This window comes from Miscanthus floridulus, chromosome 4 (genome assembly GCF_019320115.1).
Source record: "Miscanthus floridulus cultivar M001 chromosome 4, ASM1932011v1, whole genome shotgun sequence".
In the NCBI taxonomy this organism is placed as follows: Eukaryota; Viridiplantae; Streptophyta; class Magnoliopsida; order Poales; family Poaceae; genus Miscanthus; species Miscanthus floridulus.
In genome coordinates, this window is record NC_089583.1 from 121,217,292 (window position 1) to 121,242,980 (window position 25,689).

General features: G+C 46.9%; 2 protein-coding genes, 1 long non-coding RNA gene and 1 pseudogene across 4 annotated transcripts; 1 reads left to right on the forward strand and 3 right to left on the reverse strand.

The window, feature by feature from the left end:
* Positions 1–235: 235 nt before the first annotated feature.
* On the reverse strand, positions 236–3,219 carry LOC136550581 (CBL-interacting protein kinase 2). The gene is made up of 2 exons (XM_066542193.1): positions 2,917–3,219; positions 236–2,081 (listed from the first exon to the last, which is right to left on the reverse strand). The coding sequence occupies exon 2, from the start codon at positions 1,750–1,752 to the stop codon at positions 403–405; it is 1,350 nt and encodes a 449-aa protein (XP_066398290.1). The 5' UTR covers positions 1,753–2,081; positions 2,917–3,219; the 3' UTR covers positions 236–402.
* A 9,808-nt stretch (positions 3,220–13,027) lies between these two features.
* LOC136552920 (dolabradiene synthase KSL4, chloroplastic-like) lies at positions 13,028–19,942 on the forward strand. Of its 2 annotated transcripts, none has more exons than XM_066544494.1 (11): positions 13,028–13,513; positions 13,581–13,761; positions 17,021–17,232; positions 17,341–17,461; positions 17,548–17,645; positions 17,730–17,956; positions 18,037–18,149; positions 18,271–18,366; positions 18,468–18,683; positions 18,783–18,924; positions 19,030–19,942. In XM_066544494.1, exons 1-11 carry the CDS (start codon positions 13,072–13,074, stop codon positions 19,597–19,599), a joined length of 2,418 nt encoding a protein of 805 aa, XP_066400591.1. In that variant the 5' UTR covers positions 13,028–13,071; the 3' UTR covers positions 19,600–19,942. The 2 variants fall into 2 exon arrangements, with proteins under 2 accessions (XP_066400591.1, XP_066400592.1); XM_066544495.1 differs by having other exon boundaries at positions 13,029–13,513; positions 17,742–17,956.
* LOC136552921 (uncharacterized) lies at positions 13,999–16,824 on the reverse strand. Its single transcript, XR_010782890.1, has 4 exons — positions 16,481–16,824; positions 15,321–15,674; positions 14,648–14,953; positions 13,999–14,512 (listed from the first exon to the last, which is right to left on the reverse strand). It is a non-coding gene; the product is annotated as an uncharacterized lncRNA (long non-coding RNA).
* Positions 19,943–22,944: 3,002 nt separating the features above from the next.
* On the reverse strand, positions 22,945–24,171 carry LOC136549235 (uncharacterized; annotated as a pseudogene).
* Positions 24,172–25,689: the final 1,518 nt, after the last annotated feature.

Genomic DNA, 25,689 nt, shown 5'->3' on the forward strand with positions numbered 1-25,689 from the left:
GCTCAAATGACGCCTGAAAAAGCATTGTGCAAAGGGGCGCTTTACAGATAGGATAAATCTTTCAATTATCTTAGGCCACGCCAACACAGCTTTGTTATATATATCAAACGTCCAAACCTTAGTATAAATAAAAAGACACCTCTTCTTAGGTGTATCCAAGATAACATTTATAACAAATACCTTCTGGTGTTGAAAATCACAACAAGCAAGGATTCAATCATGAGAAGATCAACACTAAAGCAAACTCTTATAATAACATAAACATGACTTTAAAATAAATTTGTCCTTGGACGATAACACAAGTTTATGTTGATAATACAAGGGGAACAAAAATGAATAATGAAAAAGTGAGAACTACACAAATACATGAAAGATTGGAAATTGTCCAATAAAAGCGTTGCACTAGCTCACAGTTTGTTGCTGCTTTGATTGCTCACCTTGCCAAGCCCATACTATGTCTTTTAGCGCAGGCCTCATTTCTTGGTTCAGGACCTTTTGATACTCTAGAGTGTCGCCATTCGTCTTCTTTATCTCCACAAGATGAAAGTTTGGGCTAACCTCAAATATCTCAGCATCGATACCCATCACCCCTTTCCTTCCAGGCTTCGAAGCTTCCATCTTTAACAAACCACCATCCTTTTTTGTCACCTTCAATTGCAAATTTTTCGCAACATCTTCGATCTTCGATATGATTGTTGAGCTTGTGTTGGTGGATGTGAATTGGGATTCTCTCTTCTTGTCAGATTCTTCAAATAAACCTGAGAGGTCCAAACCAGTTGATAGAGATATTATATCAAATGCATTCATGTTGGTAGGCTTCTTTTCTTCTTGTTGCTTGCTCTCTGCTGTTATGTTGGTGCTCAGTGAATCAAAATCTGCATTCTTGTCCACTTGAGGGGCATTCTTAGTTTGTAAATTATACCTAAGTAGCTTTGCATCTAAACCCTTCCTAAACCATGGATTTTCCATGATTTTTTCCATTGAGATCCTTGTATTGGGGTTAGGATCAAGAATCCTTAGCAAAAGCCTCCGAACATCGGTAGAAAACCAACACGGGCATTTGAACTCTGCTTTCCCAATCTTTTTATACATGTCCATTAAGTTCTTGTCATGGAATGGAAGATAACCAGCCAATAGCACAAAAAGGATTACCCCACAAGACCATATGTCAGCCTTTGCACCATCATAACCCTTTCTGTTAATCACCTCTGGAGCAACATAAGCAGGCGTGCCACAGGTTGTGTGGAGCAGGCCATCTTGTCTTTGGCATTCAGCAAGTGCACTTAGACCAAAATCCGATACCTTTAGGTTGCTATTCTCATCGAGCAAAAGATTTTCTGGCTTCAAATCTCGATGATAGACACCCCTGCTGTGACAGAAGTCCACTGCGCAAATCAGCTGTTGAAAGTACTTCCTCGCTGCATCTTCCTTGAGCCTTCCTCGCTGCACTTTATTAAAGAGCTCTCCACCTTTAACATGCTCCAACACAAAGTATATTTTGGTTTTGGTAGCCATGACCTCATAGAGTTGCACAATATTGGGATGTCTGACAAGCTTCATCACAGAAATTTCTCGCTTAATTTGATCAATGAGCCCAACTTTCATAACCTTCTCCTTGTCAATCACCTTGATCGCGACACTTTCTGAAGTCTTAGTGTTGCGAGCATGATAAACCTTAGCAAAGGTCCCTTGACCAAGCAATTTCCCCATCTCATACTTGTGCATGAGAACATTTCCTTTATGTTCCACCATCGTGCCGTTGTATGCTATGCACACAAAGAGCACTTAGTTATCCCTGACTGAAAACGAACTAGCAAAGAGGCTGAGAGTGGATACTTCAACCGTCTCCCCCCAGATGGTGATCTAAGAAGACGGTTGAGCCGCCACGTCGAACCCCATTGTGCGGAAGCACAAGGAGGAGAAGATGCGTGTACTCTTGAGCTGCAAGGTCATCAAGAGCTGGCAAAGAAAGAATATGGTGTGCTACCCTGCCAAGTCCCTCACAAGGTAGCTCTTTAACATGCAAGCACATCTTTCTGCATTCCCTAAGGTGTTTCCTCTTCCTTACTGAAAACCCAATACTGCCAAAATGTGAAAGAAAAAAAAATCAGTCATAAGCTCACAGAAGTATATATAAATCGTTAATAAAAAGAAATCAAACACAATTAGAAGTTGGAAGCAAATGAACAGATATTTTTACATGGATATGCATGCACAAGTCAGTTCAGCTGATGTTAAGAACTTGACTGATCTAGTCTTTCGAACAGAACTAGCAAAAGCGAAATTCTTCCACCTCTGAAACTAGATTCGGAGGGTTGACTCATGCTAAAAACCGCAGACTACAAAATAGGATGTGGCCTCAATGGTTTTTTATTAAAAAATTCTTACTCCCACAAAATCATAACATTTGAGAAGAGAAAAACAAAAAAAAGACATACGAAAGCCATGGCATGGGATCCTTAGTCTAATCTTATGTAATATTTTAGTACCGCTGCATCATCGAATTCAATTTTAATCGTGGACAGTACATTAAAACTTAAGAAATTAAACACCGTTCTAAATAAACAACCAATAAACAACTAAAGTGGTGGATAATAAACACTAAACATCCCACGCACAACGGTATGTTGTTCTCCTCCTCTAAATCGCTACGAACATACACTACTTACTCTGTCAAAAAAATCTTAATTTATACTATGAATCTAAACAAAACATACGGAAGTGTGGAGCATAGATCGAGCGAAGGTCTAAGTCGAGTTATTAAAATTCGAAACGGTTGCCATATATATAAACAAACAGTAGGAAAGCGTAGACTACGGATCGAGTCAAGTCGAGTTATTAAAATTGAAAACGGAATTGAGGAGCACGACGTGGTATGTATGATACGGAAGCGAAGAGCAGTAAATAGGCACGTACCAGATCCGGTAAAGACTCGACTCGGGAGAGAAGACGGAAGCTGGGACCAGGACGAAGTTCCTTTCCTTCCCTTGCTGCTGGCACCGGAAGAAGACGAAGACGAAGACGAAGACGGTGGGCGCGCACGACGGCGATGAGGCGGAGTCGGTGCTGCAGGCCGGCAGACGGCACGACGGCGATGAGTCTGAGATGCAGATGCCGAGCTGTTGCGATGGATGTGGACCGTGTCAGCCTAGCGGCAGCTTTACTCTTCTCTGCGGCAGGTAGGCATGCAGAAGTCTGGACCTCTTCTCTGGCTTCGGAGCCGCCCGGCTGCTTATAAGGCGTGCGCTTGGCTGGGAATCCCCGTCGCGGAGGACGAGATATTCTGTCGCCCAGTGCCTGCCCACACCGTTCGCTCCTACCCGTGGTTCGGCGCGGCCGGTGGGCCCTATCGGTTAAAATCATGGACCGGTTCCGTTCAATCAAAGCCGCCTATAATTAGGAGGCGGGTGGGGCCGGGCGGGCCCACCAATAATTGCTGGCATTGGGCAGTGGCAGGTGTCTGGTCACTGGTGTGCTGCCAACCTGTCGCCGTTACTAGGATGTGTACTGTACTCCTCTACCACCCGTGACCGTGAGCTGTGGTGTTAAAGCCACCTGGCAGGGTGAGTCGTGACGCGTCTCTGCTCTGAGGGGAAAAACGAATTTGGTTTGTTGGGCATCGTTTGTTCGGTGGGCTCGTTAGCTACTACTAAAAGCACTGTAGATTGATTTTGGGTGAAAAAAATATTATTCATTAGCTAAAAAAAAATATAGCTTATAAACTAAATAAGCCCAGATAAACAGGCGGGGCAGAAACGAGGCACGTGCAGATGGAACAGAGGGACGAGCCGAGGAAACCAAAGCGAAACAGCTCGCCGCCTTCCCAGCTTAAACTCGACCTCCACGCACGGTACGGTGGTGTTCAGTGTACGTACTAGCCATCATCATAGACTGACTAATGGGTGCGTTAGGGGGGTGTTTGTTCCTAATGGAAAATTTTAGTCCCTGTCCTATCGGATGTTTGGACACATGCATAAAATATTAAATATAGACAAAAAAAATAACTAATTGCACATATTGTGGCTAATTTGCGAGACGATTTTTTAAGCCTAATTAGTCCATGATTTGACAATGTGGTGCTACAGTAAATATGTGTTAATGACGGATTAATTAGGCTTAATAAATTCATCTCGTAAATTAGTCTTCATCTATGTAATTAGTTTTATAATTAACTCATATTTAGTTCTCCTAAATAGTATCTGAACGTCCGATGTGACATGGACTAAAATTTAGTCCATAGAACCAAACACCCCCTTAGTTTGCGAAAGTGTGCTGAGGACCGAGGTACTAGACTAGGGGCGCGTTTAGTTGGCCCCCAAGTTGGCGTCGCCGGATATCTACCGGCATTGTAACACATTGTAGCATTTCGTTTGTATTTGGTAATAATTGTCCAATCGTTGACTAATTAGGCTTAAAACGTTCGTCTTGCAAAGTACAACCAAACTGTGCAATTAGTTTTTGATTTTGTCAATATTTAATACTTCATGTATATATTATAAGTTTGATGACAAGAAATCTTCTTTTTACATAATGCCAAAGTTAAGATTTTGAGTAGAACATCCGTCTCTCTTTGTAACCACCGGCGATCTGCACTTCACATCGTACACCAGTGCAGTGCAGTGCAGAGCAGTGACGTTGTTCTTGTAAACAGACAGGCACGCAGAGAGAGAAGGAGAGGGACCATCTGCTGCGGTGCACGAGTACGTCCGAATCAGCGTGCAGTGGGAGGATGGAAAGAATTCTCGAGACAGATTGGACGGGTTTCACTGGTATTAAAGTCGACTATTAGTCTTGACTAATTTATTATGAGAAAAAAATACTATAAATTTATAGCTAATAAGTCGACTAATAAGTTCAAACAAATAGGTTATACATAGGAATGCGACGTCACGTTCTCTCTACCCTACTCGCCTCCTCCCTCCCATCACACTGGTACGGTAGGTGGTACGTAGCGTTTTCTTTCTTTCTCTGTCTTTTTTTCCACACTCAATCTTTTTTTTTCCTTTCCTTCCGTTCTCTCCTTTTTTTTGTCTCCCTTTTTCCTTTCCTTGTGAAATGAAAGCGAGTTACTTTGTTTCAAATGTTTGAATTTTTATTAGGAGTATATATAATTAATTAAATTAAAGGGAAGAGATAATTTATGTTTTTTTTTTCTAATAACCAAACAATGATAAATTATATGTTGTCTGAACAATACTAAAAAAAATGAAGCACCTGAAATATAGAAGAGGTGGAAATAAAAAGGCATGTAGCTTGCTTTCTCTGAACAATACACAGCATGTTCGCTTGGTCGTAAACGATCGTGGATTATAAGCCAGAACAATATTTTTCTCTCACACCAAACCAGTCAGCAGTAATAATCCACGATCGTTTCAGCCGAAACGAAACTATTCGCTATAAAGCCGTTAATAAAAAAAAAGGTTTGAATCTTTGAAATCTAGAATTGCATCATCATCTCGTACCAGCTGCCTTGAGTGGTCATCAGAAGCTTTCTCGAGCGATTGTAATCAAGAGCACCAACCAATAATTATACTAAGTAGAGTCCTGAAGTGAAATGTCCTGGCTCCGCTCCTTTCCTTTCCTTTCCTGAAGGGAAGACGTCATCTAACTCGTCACTCCTGCTGTAGCCGTCACTGTCACTCCACTCCCACGTGGCCTGCGCATGGGCGCGGCACTGCAGGAGCCCCGTCCGGCCGCCTCCACCTTTGCCCCTGCGATCTCCACGAAAGGATTCGGTGGCGCTCTGGGACTGGGACCCGCTACAATACTCTGCTGTTGCAATGGTGGGCGCGACTTGCTGATTCAACCGTACGTCTCCCTCACAGCCCGGTGCCGGTCCTGCCCGTCGAGGGGCGCCGTTGTTCTTGTGTCGGCTCTAATTTGTCAGCCAGTGCTGGGCTAACGGACGAAACAGGCCGGCCGGCCCCTTTCTGAATTTCCTGCACCGAGTTTCCAACGAGCTTATCTTTCGAAAACAGTAAACAAGAGTTTCGTCCCCATAAAACTATTTCTGCTGCTATAAAATTTTCGTCATCTCTCTTAATCAATAAAGTGTGCTGGCTTGCACTCTATTTTTCTTCAGTCAAAATAATATGTATGATGAACAGAAAACAAAGCAGGATGACTGACGACCCCAAATGCTTGAGAATGCAGCGTCTTCAGAGTTCAGACAACGAACGTGGAATCTTTAATTTCCCAGAAGTTTCTGCACATTGGTGTGGCCCAAACCCTATTACTACCCTAGCGCTAGCTCGGTACCTCCTATGATGTCATGAAGCGGCAGGTAGCGACCAGGTCATTTTCGACAACTTAGACTAATCGTCCACTAACAGCGAATAGGAATCTAATGGACCCTAGGTATGCCATCAAATGTTGGACTTGCGTTCTCAAATGCTACCTGTCTGAATCACTCGCCAACTGACGTTTACAATGCAAAATATCTGCCCTACTTTATGTTTCAGGCCTCGGTATTACATCATTCACTCCAAGAACTGACAAGCAACTAAGCTTTCATTATGGTATAAACAAGGCTTTCCGGAAACGATGACACAGTTCAGGATCTAATCGTAATGGCGGTGTTCTTGACTAATAGGAACAAGTTAATGAGGTACAGAACTACAGATAAGAATGGCAGTTTGGTTTTTTCCTCCCAACACCTGTCATATTATTATGAGAGAACATATCTCTGCAAATAAATCACGGTACCCATCCAATTTGACCAAAAAGAGAAAATAAAGATAGTGAATACGTCTTGCTGTATCATATCATTAGTTTCAAGGAAAAATCTATAAGACGAAAAAGTCTCACTTGTAAACTGCACTGCAAGTCTCCAAGGTAGAGAAGAAATGCACCTAACCTAATTAACTTTTTTATCTCCAAAACCACGAGCCAAAAGTTGGGCTTCCTGGTGCTTTCACCTGAAGGAAGCAAGTAGGATTAATCAACTAATAAATATAAACAAAGATGAAACATATAAAAATCTCCCAAATCACTGAGAGCCGCAGAAGCCGCTGCCACAATGATTGCCCAAAGCACGATAGGCCAAAATAAAATAAACTGGTCTCCTACCAAAGACAAGAATCATACCAAGAATCTGTAGTACTCCCTCCTGCGCATGCAAAACAGTACGATGCAGCAGTATACAAGTGCCTATCATGGCACTCCTAACTCCATGATTGTTCTTGTTTAATTCGTTCTCCCTCTGTCCTATGAGTTCCTGATGTGCAGCTATTAACCGGAGCAGGGTGGTACTAGCACGTTCCATTCCATTGCCAGCTGATCGATTTTCATTTAATTTGCATGTTGCAATGGAAAGGACAAGGAGAGATTATTTGTCTCGTGCTTTGACATAACAAAGAATTTTCGAGACCGGTGAATGGTGAGCGATTGTTCCTCCAAACTGCCGCTGGGCTACTAATCATATTCATGCATCTGTTTATGATGGCTAACCCTTTGTCATAGCATACTCATACACGTCGAAGATTCTTCTGTCTCTGTTTCGAAAGCGCCTGCATGTTGAAAACTCTTATAAGAGCACATAATTCTGACCGAGAGGAAAGCAACTAGAGGAGAGTTTTTATTTTGTCCATTGTGGACATTGTTGGAGCAAAATCGTATAACCAAAAACATGAGATAAAATATATATGCTGAAGAAATCATCCTGATAAATATATATCCTGCAGTCCGCACTTGAGTTTGCCGGGGTTTGTCATCGCTCTTCAGACATCACACATATAATACATAGCATGAATGAATAAAAGAAAGAAAGAAAGAAAGAAAGAAAGAAAGAAAGAAAGAAAGAAAGCATGAATGAATAAAAGAAAATATATAGGAAACCCTGTAGGAGTCTAGGACACTAAAGCAAGTAGGACAAGGGAAATATATAGGAAATCCTGTAATGATAAGGCGTGTAGTACATATGCCACTTTTCTGAACCGTTAAGCAACGCAATTGTGTCGTTGAGTCATTGGCTCCTTTCTCTCTTTTGGCTGCGGTGACCGAAAGGTTTGCGGTGCGTCGGTGACGGCGGACGGCCGTGGAGGAGAAGGAGACGAAGGGAGGGGGAGCGCGAATGGATCCACGAGCGGGCAGGCGGGGAGCCATCGGGTAATCCTCGCGGTCGCGGTTCACAGTTCACTGCCCTGCCCCCGGAGGATCCGAGTCTAGATGGAGAAGACGATGCAATCGCCTCGGTCTAGTTAGCAGGACGATCGCGCGATGGGCTGGGATAGTGAGTTTGGGCTTAAGTGGGCCGGGATCACATGAGGGCATGCTGGGGATAGTTCGGACTCCGGCCCAATCCCCACAATAGTGGGCTGGTATTTTGGAATAAGTTTTGGCCCACTCACTAGAGTCCGCCAGGACGATTTTGGAGTAATGAAATTTGTAATAAAGAAAATTATAGCTCTTGCCAACACCTATGAGGTTGTAGTTTTGAGTTTTTTATTTGTTGTTAAGATGTTTAAATAAACTAGTGGCCATGCACGTGTGACACGCACGTGTCTAAAAAAAGTTTGTAAACATGAGTGCAATAGTAATGTCATTTTTACAACTCTTCATCATCATTGTCCACCCCCCCCCCCCCCCCCCCCCCTATCTTCATCTTCTCATGTGTAGTAAAGTCCAACATATGTTTCCTCGAGCAATGACCTTAGCTCTAGACTCACTCTCTTCTTGAATCAGAGGACTGCCATCTGCTTGACAATGCCATCCCGTGATTCTCTTTGATTGTTGATAGAGAAAGAAGTCGATGGCTATGGAAACTTGTAGTTTGCTTGACAATAATGGACAATGTACCCACTTTCCAGCATTGAGCTGCATATAGCCTCGCTAAGTGCTAAAGGCTCAGTCTTCATAAAACTACAGTGAAAAAATAGATGCATTTAGATTTGTGAAAACAAATAATTTTGATATGAAAAACTTCGGTGGGAGTCCCTTTGTGCTAAATGCAAAGACATATTTGCAAGGTAAAAAAATAAATTTCATTTCAAAACTTGTCATTCCATACAAATTTTTTAAATTGCTTCACAATTTCAAGACAATCAAACCCTGCTAGAAACAAACCTAGAATCAATTTTGGAGACGAGTTATGTGGTTTCTTCTGGCTCGTTTGAGAATTGCTTGGTGGAAGAAGAACATGTTTCTGTCACCAGAGATGCACCAACTTTTTTTGTATCTTTGTTGGTGGAACACTTCTTGTATGGATAAGATTATGTGGTGTTGGTGGGTGAGCTCTTTTTGAATGCTTTGGTTTTGAGCAGATAGAGGTTTCATTTGGTGTTGAAGGAGGCTGTCTTCAATGGTTTGAAGCTGATCCAAAATTTTAGGTTTAGATTTTCTCCATACTTTAAGGTCGGCAGCGAGATAAGAATTTTTTTTGGTGGAAAGCTCTTGTCGGGTTCATAAACTCAGGGTCCTCGATGAGCCCGCTTCCCAGCAAAAACTCGGCCCAGCAGACAGCATTACAACGACGCGCGACTCCTGGGCCGACCCAGATACCTAACGACAGGCTGGAAGAGCGATCCAGTCTTCGACCGGAAGGCCTGGCCAAGGAGGGGACGACGCTCACTTCCGACTCCGACCCGCTTTTTCGACCGGGAATACACTAAACCCCTGCTTACAGCCCTTCTCCGACCGGCGCGGTCGAAGCCGACTGGGAACGACCAACCGGGGACGCCCGCTCGTTAAGGACCTAAGAAATATGCGGAGCAGACAAGGCAAGGCGCTCAAGTCAACCGCAATACTGAGGACCGTACCCTGCACACCTACAGGACAGTACCACCAGGCCATGCCAGAAGAGTGCTTTGCAACCTTTTAGATATGTCAGAACACGAACAGTGTTGTGGACGCCGACATTTGTCCTACAGTATGGTAGACGCCGACATTTGCCATACCAGAAGAACACGATGAAGCCTGCCACATGCATCTAGGCGTCAACAATATTGTGGGCGCCGACAAACCATCTTGTACCCAACGGCGTGGGCAACAAGACTTGATAGCACACACACCCTCTCTCTCTCTCTCCAAACTTGTAAGCCTGTCCCCTTCACCTATAAAAGGGGATGCACTCTCTCCTAAAAGAAGGACGATGGTCATTCCGACTCTCTCTCTCTCTGCTGAGCTCTAGAACTCTAAAGTTACACAGAGCATACGATCCAATACTTAGCGCACGTTGGAGCTCCCGTTACTCTTGGCCCTTCGGTTCAGAGTCCGACCGGACCTTCGACACCCCCTTCTTATTTCTATTTGTTTGTAACCCCACAACAAACTTCGAGCACCTGGGCTTAGGAATAAAGTCATCGACCGACTGAAACTGGACGTAGGGCACGTTACCTGAATCAGTATAAACCCTGTGTCATTGAGTGCTAGTCCACATCCGATCACAACGTACGGCAAAACTACAAATATTTACTTGTTAGTCACTTTTTGCACCGACAGCTCTGCATCTAGATTTTTGCCAACTTTGCTTCGCAGTTTTATGGAAATCATTTTCAAGCAACCACCATTTTTCAAAACGGAATGTTTTTTGGATTTTGGACGGGGGTATTCAAGGAGAACCAGAATAGGTGCATGATCACTTTTCATCATTGGAAGATGATAGACCAAGGTTGCAGGGTAAGTTGCACACCATTCTGCATTGCAAGAAATCTGTCCAAACGCTCATAAGTAGGATTAGTATTAAATCTCTTATTAGTCCATGTGTAAGCAGGTCCATTATATCCCAAATAAAAAAGCCCAGTCTTTGATCATACAACAAAACTCAGAAATACATTTAGCATTAGCTGGATTAGGATCCATCTTTTCATTAGCATGCATAATATTATTATGATCACACATGCATATTATAGGCAAGTTCACATATGTTACAACAAAATTTTGAACTCGAGCCCAAATGGTAGCAGTTTGCTGGTGATGTGGATCACCATACATACGTACGAAACCAAGACCCTATTCTGCAGCACTACTTCAGCAGTACTTTTCAGCGAACGAATATTGTTTTTCTCTCACAATAAATTAACATAAGCTAAATTTTAGCGAAATGAACAGTATTCAAACTTCTTCAGGTTTTGCTTATTTGCACACAAAGCAAGGAAGAAGTGGTTACTAGCAGAAATTACTTCTACTTCTACATCTTGCGAGGAGAGGAGCTAGAGGCCACCCGATTAGCCTTGAGCTAGAATAATGAAAGCTTGATCAACGTTGAATCTTTTAATCAGAGCATGAGCAGTGACTTTGGAATTCCAGTTTCGCAAATGAAAATTATTCGAACTTTTATGGACGAGATAAGGCGGGCAAGATGAAGCATCTTAGAGCTGCCAAGGTTTCCGCCTGAACCACGACAGTTCCACGCCAGGAGAGTCGCGGCGCCCGTGGCGCCTTGAAGGCTGGTGCCAGAGCCTGTTGTAGGGTTTTCAAGTCCGGTGTGAAAAGGGTCGGGCTTTGGTCAAGAATCGTAACCTGTTGAGACATAATAGCAGCGAGCCCAGCGGGACTCTGAGGACAGCCAGCGCTCGCATGCTGATTATGCAGAGCAGCGCCCTGCGGAGCAGCAGCCCGCACTGGTGCCTGGTGGACCGGGCCGGTATTGGTGACCATGCCTTCTCTCAGCTGGGGGTGTTATCTAGATGCTAAAGTTTAATCCATGTTACATCGGATATTCGGATGCTAACTAAGAGGACTAAACATGAGCTAATAATAAAACTAATTGCACAGAAGTAGACTAATTAGCGAGGTGAATCTATTAAGTCTAATTAATCAATCATTAACAAATGTTTACTTTAGCACCACATTGTCAAACCATGAACTAATTAGGCTTAATAGATTCATTTTGTAAATTAGTCTCAATCTGTGTAATTAGTTTTATAATTAATCGTATATTTAATACTCGTAACTTATATCAAAGATTCGATCAGACAAGGCTAAACTTTAACCCCGTGGAGACGAACACAACGCACTGTTGCCTGGTGAAGCACAGCAGCATTCTTGACCAGCCGGAGCAGCAGTAGGGGCAGGAGCCTGTGCGGCCGCATGATGCAAGCTAGAGCACTGATTGTTGTCCGTGGCAGCTGGGAGTTGGTGCATTTGACGCCGGTTAGGATACGGAAGCAAATCCCAATCTCAGCTGGCGAAGTACTCGAATTTGGCGCACTGGAAGTTCAGAGATCTTGAGTCATCCAGCATGGTTGCGCTGCCCCTTCCACATGACGCGGTCTCCAACAACCTGACCCCGAGGGATTCGTGCATCACACAGGAAGAGAATCCACAGAGATAATTATTTTGATAAAGCATCAGAGGTGAGACAAAAAACTGGACGATTGGTCCTAGAAGATCGATGCCAGCAGTAGACCAAGAACGAACAGTGCGCATGTGTGGCTTTTGAGTTTGATCGTGGGTTCGTTCGGTGCTCTCCTCGTCGGGGATGTTGGAGTCGGCGGCGGAGACGAGGTAGAAGCGCTCGAGGTCGTTTCCGCCAGGCGGGTTCCCACGGCCGGCGTCATCGTCCACGGGCAGCGAGGGGATGAGCGCACCGAGGCATTCGTCGCCGCCGTGCTCAACGTGCACGACGCGCTCATGATGCTCCGTCTGGACACCAAGATCGAGCTCTCCACGCCGCACTCGGAGGCCGTCTTCGCCAACTCCTACCCTCCGTCCGCCTGCGTATTCAAAGACGAACTCATGGTGTACCTCCGCCCGCTGGCCGCTGCTCAACTTCTTCTCCAAGACCGGCGCGCCCTTCTACGTCAACGCCTACCCGTTCCTCGCCTACATGAGTGACCCGTCCCATCACCATCAACTAGGTTGTTCCGTTAATTTTCCATGCGCATGTCTTCTCACATGTTTTCTGCCGAAGACTTGAAGAATACACGTGAGCTGACCGTTGTCTAGTTTAGCTGAAGTCTTACCGAGACTTTGACATAATTAATGGCATCATATATCACTGAAGAATTCAAGCAAAGTTACATCTTGATGAGTGGCAAATCAATGCCGTTTGCCTTTGCTTTATAAAACCTAGCAATGTCTTGCACAAACAACGAGTGGGTTTAGCTACGGCCCGTTGCTAAAGGTGTTACTATGACGCTGTTGTGGTACTCCTCACCTCACCAGCCCTTCCTCGGCTACCAATCCTCCAATGTTCTTGGTCACAAGCCTCAGCTGTTCCTGCGATCACGAACGCGACGGGCCGTAACTGCTGAGCGCAGCAGCAGCAGCAGCACAAGTGGAAGTGGGCGAGAGCTGGAGGACAGGATCAGGGAGCAGCTCGTGAACGCCGAGCTTTCGCCGTCGTCATACGACACGGCATGGGCCGCCATGGTGCCGGCGCCCGGGTCCCCTCTGGCGTCGCGCTTCCCACAGTGCGTGGATTGGATCCTGCAGAACCAGCGCAGCGACGGCTCCTGGGGGCTGGGCTGCGGCGAGGACCAGGCCTCGCTAGGCAAGGACGCGGTCTCGTCCACGTTGGCGTGCGTCCTCGCGCTCAGGACGTGGGGCGTCGGGGAGGAGCACGTCGGGAAAGGTTCGTTTAGTGTTTCAAATTGCCGAGTCTCGTGCTGATTTGATGATGCCATGTATATCGATCGCAGGGCTCCGCTTCATCGGGTACAACTCGTCCTTTGTGACGGACGACAAGTGCGACACGCCGGCAGGGTTCAACGTCATCTTCCCCGGGATGCTCGAGCGCGGGATTGGCATGGGGCTGGAGATCCCTCTGGCCCATGCTGACGTTCACGCCATCCTCCGGTTGCGTGACACGGAGCTAAAAAGGTTTGTCCATCTCAGAGCGTCTCCAAGAGTATCCAACGCACTCTCCCATTCCAGGTTTTTTAGCAGGATAGTAAAAAAATAATCTCCAACAACTCCTAATCCTACCTCTCAATTTTTGACACTTGGGAAAAAAAACCCTTCCATATCCCCTCCCGTGCAGATCTAAACCGCGTATCCTGCGGCCAATCTAAAGGTGAATAAGCGGGGAAAAAATAAAGAGTAAGAAAGGATTCCTGATGCAAATGTACAAGAGAGAAACAATATATAAAAGTGGTTAGGATAATTTAGAAATAACATAGGATTTCTGATGTAAAAAATTATATTCTATATTTTAGGAGTGAATTATTGAAAACTGTTGGAAATGATCTTATCTATTCCTCCTAATATTTTTTAGGGAGTTGGAATACTCTATGGTTTTGGGAAGAAAATATTGAAAACTCTTAGTTCGGATCGCCTTGCTGTGGCTGTGCTGCGCTGCAGCTGCAGCAGCTCTCAGCAGGCCACCAAATATATAGCAAATTGCAGCAGCTACAGTAAACGGCTGCAAAGTATTGCTGTGACTTGCCAGTTTGAAACCCCATTGCCTTCTTCATCCTGCTGTTCCTCTTTGCACAGCTGCTGCCACTGACTTGCCAGTTTGAAAATTGAAACCCCATCGCCTTCTTCATCCTGTTGTTCCTCTTTGCACAGCTGCTACTGGGTGGCAGCTACAGCACCAGAGTCACATACAGTTATGTGTATCTTTAATTTCCTATAAACCAACAATCATAATTAAGACCTGGAAATAATTAATTCAAATAGCTTCCTATATTTGTAGCTCAAAGCCAAAAGAATAATATTCGCCAAGATAGTAACTCCGATGATAGCAACACACATGCTACATTACCTCTAAATTTCTAATTTTCTCAAAGAGAGGGGAAAACTCTGAACTCAGCTCTGAATTATCTTCTCAAAGAGAGGGAAAACTCTGAACTCCTGAACGCTGAGTACATAAGCTCTGAATTTCTAATCTTCTATCTTTGGGGTGGGGGTGCTCTTAGCTCCTGAACGTTGAAACATTGTGCCAGGATGCCTAGTACAGACTGAATGTCAGCTTGATGAAGTGCCCATATTCTGAGAATGCCAATGCATATTTAATGTGTTGATTGTTTCTTCTGTCTGCAAACATGAGGCTGCTGAAGGTGGCAAAGATCTGTAGAACATATTGCTCAAATTAAGAGAGGTTTCAGAGTATTAAAAAGATGTTCATCCTATCGGAGCGTGCATATTTAAGTATGTATTTGAGAGATTGTTTGAAATAAGCAAGTAAACAGAAAAGATTTAAGTTAATTAAATTGGGAATAAGCAAGCAGCTTACAATTAAATTAAAAATATTAACTCAATGGAACACAGAGGCAAGAAATAAGTGACTAAAGATTATCACATATACAATGAATTCATGCTAAATTGTAAAAATCAAAGGAAAAATGGTTAGCAGTACATTCGATCTGTATGTGACCCCTCAGTAAAAAGGAAGAGAACAAATCCAATTTTGTGATAACAAAGAAGATGGTTCCTACTTTGCACTTTTGCAGGGGCTGTAGTTCACCTTCTCTGTAAGGCCAGTGTGCTTTGCACTTTGGAGTTTGGAGATGGGTGCATGAATATATCTTTCTCTAAAAAGTACATATTAATTCACCAAGCTCTTGTAAGAACACATTCTCTTAAAAAGTCAAGAGTGCAATTTGAATCTTTGTTCTTTAAGTCCTCTAGCTCCAGTGACGACAAAAAATGGTGAAGACGCTCCCGTCATAGCCATAGATACCGTGTTCAGTCTGGTGACCTGTGCATTGTAGCTACAGAGTGCTTCCAGCACCTTGGTGAAGACACCAGCCTTATTGCATTAGATCTTGAGGAACCAGGTCAATCTGACACTGCGAAGATGTATGGCACAGTGAGTCTGTGAGGATCAACGAACACTAAATGCTCTGTTCGCTTGGCTGATAAGCCATGGCTGAAAGTATCGTTGGTTGATTTGTTGTGAGAGAAAAATACTTGGCGTTGGCTGAAAAAGTACGGCTTATAAGCCAAGCGAACAGAGCGTGATTCTGCTGCAAAGTAGAGATGGCCCAATAGTTAATAGTCTCAGGTTTTCTGTTCTCGTTCATTCTAAGAAACTTGAGAGCTTAACCTTTCAGGACATGATTGGTTGATAGCTTAAGTCTAAGAATATTCTACTACATCAAATAAGAGTCAATTTGAGGAAATTAAAATTGTATTGCTTCAAGCAATTGCTGGTGGTTCTCAGACACTGAAAGAGTGGAAGTGACTACATTAGTATTCAGATACTGAAAGAGTAACCACATTTATTTCAAAACATTATCTGAATTTTTGGTTCAGGTGATGCATAATTACTAATCCTAAAGTGTAAAGTCCAATGTTACCCTAACATTTCTCCTTGAACTATTATTTTCCCATCATTAGTTGAACTACCAATATCCTTAATTGAAGATAATGGAAATGTGCCTCTTCTTCTGTAGTTAGTATACAAAGACCAAAGCACAATTTCAGCTTATATTGAGTGGCGAAGAAAAGAGGCTTCAGGGAAGGGATCCGCAGCGAAGGAGGCGATGGGATCCGTAGAGGAGGAGAGGAAGCTGGGGAGAGGGCACGGAGGGGGGGTCTCGGGTTAGTGTTCGAGTGGGATTTGGTGGTGGAGGAGGCAATGAAAGTGACGAACCTAGGTCAAGGAGCGTCGGCAAGCCCACCGAGACCGCCGTCGAGCTCCTCCGATCGTCCCAGATCGAAGACGGATTCGAACGATGCCTTGCTGGATCGGCGCACCATTGGCGACGATGGCCGGCGTGAGTAGAGGAAGGGATGGGGGCGGCCACGTGTGGGGAGAGGAAGGGGTTGGGGGCGCAGGGCAGGACCCGGGGGGCAGAGCCACGCCGTTTGCTGCGCCATCGTCGATGCTGACCGGCGTTGGGGGAGGAAGCCGCCCAGGAGCCCGCATCACCGGCGGCGACATCTAGCAGCCGCTGGCGCCTGCCCTGGGCGTGGAGAAGAAGGCGGCGAGGCCAAGAAAAGTCTGTGGTGGGTGGAGGGATCGTGGGGCGCGGGGGAGCGGGAGACGAAAGCGAGAGCTGTTTTTTTTTTTTTTTTTTTTTTTTTGGTTTTGAACAGATGTATCTAACTACATACATGCTCATTTCTTGTGGACTATCTATCCACACAGATGATGGACTTACATTAATTTTATCATCGACGACACGTACAGCATGGCTTCCGGAAGTAAAGCAGCTTACATGGCCTATATAGCAGAAGGTTTGGGGAACCTACTGGACTGGGATCAGGCCATGGCTTACCAGAGGAAGAACGGGTCCTTCTTCGACTCACCGGCCACAACGGCCGCAGCTGCGATCCACAGCTACAATGGGAGAGCAGTCGATTACTTGGATCTTCTCATCACCAAGTCTGGCAGCTCATCAGGTGTGTCCATGCATATGGTCGTCATTTTAATTTGCATACGAGAAAGATAGAGATTTCTTCCTGACATGTGTGTCCATGCATATGGTCGTCATTTTAATTTGCATGCAGTGCCGGCTGTGTATCCACGGAACGTGTACAACCAGCTTCGCATGGTGGACACTTTGGAAAAGATGGGGATCTCTCCCAGCTTTTCCTATGAAATAAACAACATACTTGACACGACATACATGTCAGTTGTTAGTTTGTGATGAAACCCAAACCTGCTGATCGATGATGAGCTTTATTTTGTTTGATACACGACTTGCATGCATGCAGTTCCTGGCTGGCCAAGGACGATGAGATAATGCTGGACATGGCGACCTGTGCAATGGCGTTCCGGCTCCTTCGTATGCACGGATATGACGTCTCATCCGGTAATTTTTCTTGGTTTTTATTTTATGTTTGAACCCCCTGACATGACATCCGGAATCGATCGAACTCAAGCCTGAAAGTGCTAGCTGTGCATGCAGATGGGCTGTCCCAATTTAGCGAAGAATCCAGTTTCCATGATTCAATCCAAGGGCATCTAAATGATACCGAGGCATTGCTACAACTGTACAAAGCTTCACAGGTTCAGATCTTGGAGGAGGAGTTGATCCTAGAAAACATTTTTTCATGGTCACGTAAACTGCTGAGGCAACAACAGTGTTCCAACAAGATATCAACATGTGTAGACCCGGCAGAGGTTCGCGATGATGCTTTTTCTATTTAATTGGCGGTGCATTTCAGATGCATTTGTAATTAATAAATAAATATACTTTGCAGGTAGAACATGTGCTGAAGTTCCCCTCCTACGCGACCCTGGACCGGCTGGAGCACAGGAGGAACATACAGCATTTCAAGACAGGGGGCTTCCAGATGCTAAAATCAGCATTCCGGTGAGCGAGGTCCTTGCCTGGCTAGCTAGGCCTGGAAGCAGCAGCTATGGACAGATTATTTCACTTCCGTTACATACATACATTGGTTACAATTTTGAACCCACCGACTCCGTCGGATCAGCGTTTCTCACGCAGATGAGGAAATTGTGACGCTGGCTACCAACGGATTCCATTCCTCCCAGGCTGTGTACCAACAAGAGATTGAGCAGCTCAACAGGTCCGTGCATAACGCAAACTTATTAGAAAAATCGCCTTGTGTATATTTTGGGTTTTTTTTTTTCTCTCACGATCTCTTGAATGTCTGATGCATATATATAGGTGGGTGAAAGAGGTGAGGCTGCCGGAGCTGGAGTTCGCAAGAGTACTGCCTCTGCCCATCCTTTTCTCGGCAGCTGCCACCATGTTCCCCGCCCAACTATCGGAGGCTCGCATTGCGTGGAGCATGAGTTCCGTGCTGACCACCATCGTCGACGACCTGTTCGACACCGGGGAGTCAATGGAGGAGCTGGAGAATCTCGTCACGCTCTTCGACCTGTATGCATGCAGCAAACTCGAGAAAAAAAAACATTGACCAGACTAATCCACATTTCGACTGATCCACCGTTGCCTTCTGGTCGATGCTGTGGCTGACAGGTGGGACGCGCACCAAGAAGCTGGCTTCTACTCGGAGCGCGTGGAGATTGTTTTCCGCGCCGTTTACGACACGTGCAAGCATCTCGTGGGCAAGGCGGCGTCGGTGCAGAACCGCAGCGTCATGGACCACATCGCCGAGCTCGTAAGTCCTATCTCGTCTCATAATTTCAGCTCCAGTGCTGGCCGCCGGTGCCCCGGTGATCGGTAGATGATGACAGAAGGATGATGCTCTCGCGCATGCACGCAGTGGGTGGACATTGTGAGGGCCATGATGTCCGAGGCGGAGTGGAGGATGAGCGGCCGCGTGCCGTCCGTGGAGGAGTACCTGCCGATCGGGGAGGTGTCGTTCGCGATTGGCCCGATCGTCCCCGTGGCCGCCTACTTCGTCGGGCCAGAGCTCCCGGAGGACGTGGTGAGGTGCCCCGAGTACGAAGAGATGCTCAGCCTCGTCAACTTGTCGGGACGCCTCCTCAACGACCTCCAGACGTACCAGAGGGAGAAGAAGCAAGGGAAGACCAACAGCGTCCTGCTGCTCGCTGATCCGTCCTACGGCGGCTCCATCGAGGCCGCCAAGAAGGAGGTGAAGAGCATCATTGAGGCCTCCAGGAGGAAGCTGCTGAGACTGGTGCTCAGAGAGGGGGCCGCGGTACCCCGGCCTGCAAGGCAGCTGTTCTGGAACATGTCCAAGGTGCTCCACCTGTTCTACATGGACAGGGACGGCTACTCGTCGCCGCTGACGAATGCGATCAACGACGTGTTGCTCAAGCCGCTCCAGGTATGGAGGGAAGAAGATCAACTCCCCGGACGCGAACCGTAATACAAAAATTAGGGCGCATCTTCCGCGACGGCGCGTGCCTGTATGATCCGGCGGTCTGGTGGCCTTTCTTTTTTTTTTTTTTTTTGTTCCTGGTCTGGCCTTGCATGCTAGCTTGTCGTCTGGCTGTCCACTAGTATGTAGCGTGCGCAAGGGCATGGACAGCAAAAATTCATAGAAACATGTGGATTTTTGATAGGGTAAGCGACTAATAAGAGCAATGGAAGAATATATGTAAGCATACATAGTGTCATATAGGAGCATTCATGCTGATAATTATAGACATGACATACACATAGCATAAAGTATGTTAAGTTCATTCGGAGATGGAATCTGCAGTTCTGAAATTTTGGAGCCCCACAACGCTCATATATGTAGGCAGACGCACTAAGTTCGTGTTCTGCTCCTAAATCTTGACAAAATCACTGATGCAGTATTGTGGTTTCGAACCTGTAATGCATAGAACAGGTTGTTGGTTCAATCAACATAGATGGTATTGCAGTGTTAGCTGGTTCTGAATCCGTAATGCATATAGGTTGGTAGCTCGATATCGTGCTTGTTTAGGGCGTGTTTGGGACTGCTCCGCTCCACATTTTTCAGCTCTCCTCCACGTTTTTTAGCCAAACGGTTTTAGCTCCACGCACTCTGCTCCAGGAAAAAGGGTGGAGTTGTGAGAGCACCTAAAGAGGTACTCCACAAACTCCAGTTTTTTGTGGAGCTGCTCCACGGTGGAGTTTGTAGAGCAGAGTTTGTGGAGCAGTCCCAAACACCCCCTTAATAGACCAGCTGACCAGCCCGGCTTATTGAAGAGATCAACTGATCAGTGTTGCTTATTATATTTTCGTCCTAGGTGCTTCATTCTTCATATAGCTCCGATATATTCCATATGAACGAAAAAAAACAACAAGGTAAAGGGGCAAGCCATTTGGTTTAGAGCACACAGTCTGTTCAAATTACTGCCTCTCCAAAAAAAAATAACCTTCACAATGGATCCATATGAATGGAAAACTATCGTTAGGTTTCCCTTGTGCCCTGCCCTAAAATACAGTGCACATAACATAGGCGGCTTCTACTCTATGTGCAAATTAAAATAGAGGAGGCCAGAGGAAGACAATCTACTATATCAAACACTAAGGATCACCCTAATTTTTTACAATTTGGTCTTTTTTTAAAGAAAAATTACGTTTGGCTCCCTAACAGACGTAAACTCATCTTTGGACCCTGGAGGTCGACGTCAAGACTCATGGGTCCGAGGTAACATGTCTCGGCGCCACAGATCTTGGCTCCAAGGTGCCTGGCCATGCACAGCAGGGCATCCTAGGTGGCGTTGACGTGGCCGGTACCTCGGAGCCATAGATCTTGGCTCCGAGCTCGGCGCCAAGATCTATGGCTCCGACCTCGGAGCCATGGATCTCGGCTCCGAGCTCGGAGCCATGGATCCTAGCGCCGAGCATGGATACAAAACCAGTCAAAAGGCACACGCACACCATGACACCAGTCCACTCCTGCTGGTAGCTAGCTAGATATATAGTAGATGCATGGACATATTACCTCGGAGCCATGAGCCATGAGCCCCGGGGTCAAAGATGAGTTTACGTCTCCGAGAGGGCCAAACGTAAACTTTCTTCAAAAAAATGACCAAATTGTAAAAAATTAGGAAGGATCACAGCTAACTGAGCACAATCTGACCCAAATTGCTAATTGAATTTTAAGAAAAAAGACGGATGAGAGTAAGAAAAGAACACTGCCTTATAAAACACTAAAGGGCCAGAACAAACACATCCTAATCAAGTAATGGGCAAGATGACCTGGGAACTTTATTATATTCCATGAAAACTGAACATATGTATAACTGAGACACCAACACTCTTCGACTACTAAACCTCATGTTTATTTGGCTGACGGTATGTAAATCTAACAGAGGCATTACAACATCGAGGAGGCAACTATACATGGGGATAAACAGACCATAAACGCATCTACAGCTGAACAAAGGATGCTACGTTAGCAACCTCAATACTGCTTCACTAACAACACCCACAACCAGATACAATCGAGATGGAAATTGGGCATAAGTAGCAAGCAAGGGAATAAGATGCTAGAGGAAGGTACTAGAAGGATCTAGAAGGACTGAAAGTAGGAATCAGGATACAAGAGGAAGAGGGGCTGGAGGAGGAAGAACTACAGTAACTAGAGAGGAGATGTGTTTGTTCTGATATTCGTTGATGCCGTCCTTGGCCTCCTGGTTCCCTTTTGTATCTGAAGTTCCCCTTGACAGCCTGGCATGGGCCCACACGACAGCCATACTATGACCTTCCCCTCTCCTTGAATTGCGGCTTGCCCCTAAGCCGCGCATAGGATGTGCGAGGGTTGTAATGTTTGCCTGTGTACCTGAAGTCCCTGATTGCGTGCACTGAACAAACAGCTTGGAGCACGAGGTCCATCATCAAGTCTCTTGAGAGCAGAAACTGCAGCTCAAAGCTCAACACCACTATAGAAGACTGGCAAGCAGCTTCAGCTAACTGATCAGCCAACTTCTGATGACTTTCAGATATAGCCCTCTTTAAAGCCTGAATGTCAGTTGTGGTTAGAGTTCCCTGCGGTTTGGCACCAGCAGCAATCCGTTCTACCTCATCCAAGGCATCCAGTGCTTCATCCATTCCTCCTTCGTGTTGGGACATGGATATGTGAGTAGCGGAGGCTAGATCCCACTTTGGACTACAAAAACTAACGCCAACAGGTCGCGTATGTGATGATGTGCAGGAACCCCTAAAGGAGCCTTCGCACGCGATCAACGGTCTGGCAAAGACCCCGGACGCGGCGGCGAAGGCTCCCGGGCATGGTCTGAGGCAGAGGTTCAAGAAACAGGAGCGGAGGCTCGGACAGCAAGGCGGTGGAGATAGCTCGAGCGGAGGCTTGGCGGTCTCCGCCGATTGAAGGGAACTTCCACGGCGCCTTGGCTCTGGGCCGGAGATGGGCCTCCCATAGGCCAACGGCAAGGCCCAAGAAGCAGAGGCGGTGCAAGAAGAGAAGGCCTAGATTGCCCCCGGCAGTTAGTATAGGTGCGGGAATATTCCAAGAATGTATCTTAGCTGGCGCAGGGTAGAGATATAAAAAGAAAATCTAGCAAACAGTGCCCTATAAAAAGGAGGAGTCAAACCCTGTGTATGGAAGGTTGGTGGATTCATTTATGAAACCCTAATTGACTCTGGGCCCACTTACCCACTCACCTTCGCCTGGGGCAAAGATTTTGTTATCTCTAACCCCGTCGGAAACCCTGTTTTCCAACACTTCGGCTAGCACAACAGCAAGTATGCCAGGGAATTATGTGGACCATTTCCATATTTTTTATGGCTCCTGCACAGAGATTGCTTTTTTTAGGAAGAAGAGATGCTCCTGCACGACAAACTTGACATCTCCAATGCTCACTGGGCTCTGCTCCTCGAGATCACTCTTGTTACGAACCAGCATGATCACAATGTTCTTGACATCCTGGGCTTGTGCATCTAGCCAGCAGGGTATATGATGGAAGCTCTGGCGTCTGGGGATGTCATAGAGCAGCAAGGCTCCCAGTGCACCTCTGTAATAAGCACTTGTCACAGCTCTGTACCTGATTTGTTGGCGAAGTTGTATCGGCCATGGTGGTTTCCAACTAATAACCCAATTCATGGAACAACTATTGGTCAAGGTGAAAGAAATACAAAACTGAACTGAGTCTTGAGGTTTTGTGAATATTAGATTTGTATTGCTACTGCATCCATTGTGATTCTTCTGCTTTTGCTCTTGAATTAGCTCACCAGCTAGCAACAGAATTAGGACATTTATATCACTGGCCATATGGACACATCCTGTCAGAACCACACAACAACATAGATCGGCAATGAAACATCCATCTAGGAAGCAATCTCTAGTGACACCAAGATGTGTTGGCTCCAAGCAAACAGCACACTGCCAATTCTCCTTGAGCTTGAGTAATTCTAGCAATTGCAGCACAGTGGTGGTTGCACAACAGAGAAGAACTGTAATGGCTTCACCATATAATATTAGAAATGTCATCATTATGTCAGCAAACCACTTGGGCACCATTAATCTATTCTTATGCCAAGCAAGTCTAAAAGTACCACCACACTGTTGTTGCATTTCTTCCTAAATGAGCACATGGAGACTCCACTCTGTTATCACCATCTTGTGTTTCCAACTTTCCACAGTTTCAGCATGCACAGTTCTGAGATATTGATGAGCTGGGGGTGGCCATGGAGGCTTCCTGGACAAACTGTAGCACTTCCGAATAGCAAGCTCACGAACTACTGTGGTGAAAGATGGCCATGAAATGGAACGTATATCATCACTGCCACATTCAAACTCAACTTGCATGTGTGGCGGTGGCCAAGAGGGCTTTGACCATATGACATCCGACTCCGCGTCAAGAAGATTACCAACAACTGGTCTGTGCATACCTTGCTCGTTGAACACTTGAGCTTGAGAGGGTGGCGGCCACAGTCGCTTGTCAAAGTTGTTGTCGACCTCAGCGGACACCCAGGTTGGAGAAGACTTGCTCAGTGCTATGGTCAGCATGGAAGTGAAGACACTACAGCAAACATCGAACACTTGGTGGGCACGTAGTCAGCTGTACTGTATTGTTGGGGGCGACGTGATGTAGAAGCTAGCAGAGGTCGACTGGAAGAGCTTCCTGACGGGCGTAGTGGCGAGCTCAGTGTAGGCGAAGCCGAGGACGAAGTGTTCCGGCTTAGGGATGAGCGTGACGTCGATGTAGAAGCTAGCAAAGGTCGACTGGAAGAGCTTCCTGACGGGCGCGGTGGCGAGCTCGGTGTAGGCGAAGCCAAGGACGGAGTGGTCCGGCTTAGGGATGAGCGTGACGCAGGCGGTGGGGAAGCAAGTGGTTGTGTCGGAGCGCACCAGCGACACGAACAGAGCGGGACGCCAGATATGACTCTAGCGGCAGGAGAGCACCGCCATGCGCGCGGCGTCGTTGATGGGGAGGCGGGAGGTGATGTTGCCGATGGGCACGTCGGGAAGGAGGCTAAGGCGGTCGAGCGACAATCTGCAGCCGCCGGTCCTCACACACGGGCGTGAATCCTCGGGGAAGACGCGCGTCGACGAAGGCGAGCGGCGTGCATTGTCGGCGGGAGAGCGCAGAGCGTGGCCAAGGCGCTGGCAGAGTCTGCGGCGAGGTTGGAGGAGAGCTCCGCGAGCACGCCTGCGACGTCGGCGAGGAGGCACGCGTACTCGACGCTGAACCGCGCCGGGATGCGGCTGCTGCGCGCGGACTCGAAGTCGAGGGTGGCGGACTCGAAGTCGAGCTCGAACCAGGAGCCGTGGAGGCCATCGTCGTCGACGCTAACCTGCGTGGTGCCGGACGGTAGGGGCGTATGCGGGTCCACCGCGGGGTGCGAGGAGAACTTGGCGAGGGAGACGGACGCCGGGGAAGCGCCGCCAAGGTGGTGGAGGTGCTGGTAGCCTGCTCCCGACTACCAGTGCCAATGATTGAGGGGGCTGCGTCGGAGGGTCGTCAATGGCGGCGTCGAGGAGGAGGACGGCGCGTGGAGGAGGTTCATGCGCTCGGCGGAGTCCTGGCGAAGGACCGAGGTGGGCGCGCCGTCGGGGAGGACCGTGGGCTTGCGCTCGCTCGAATCCTGGTTCCCGTCGGCGTGCTGCTCCTCGCTGACTAGGGCAAGCTGCTCGAACAGCCCATCCCAGTTGTCGGCGACCACCACGGCATCGATCTGCTTGGTGGTGGTGCACGCGGACGTCGCAGCGCCAACGGCGAGCTGCTCCGGGCAGGCGAGGTCGGACTCGAGGACGGAGCCGAGGCACGACGACTTGGAGCTGTGGGGCAGCGCGATGGCGACCATCTGGACGGCGTCGAGCGGCGCGTCGGGGTCGGTGGAGGTGACGAGCGCGCCCATGGGGACGGCGCCAGAGTCGTCGTTGCAGAAGGAGGGAGCGCATCCGCGTGCGAGTTGCTGCAGCCTGGCGAAGCGTCGGTCCCAACGAGCATCAGCCTCATCGAACCTCCTGTGGATCTCATCGAGGAGGCACTGGGTAGAAGGAGAGATCTCAGTACAGGGATTC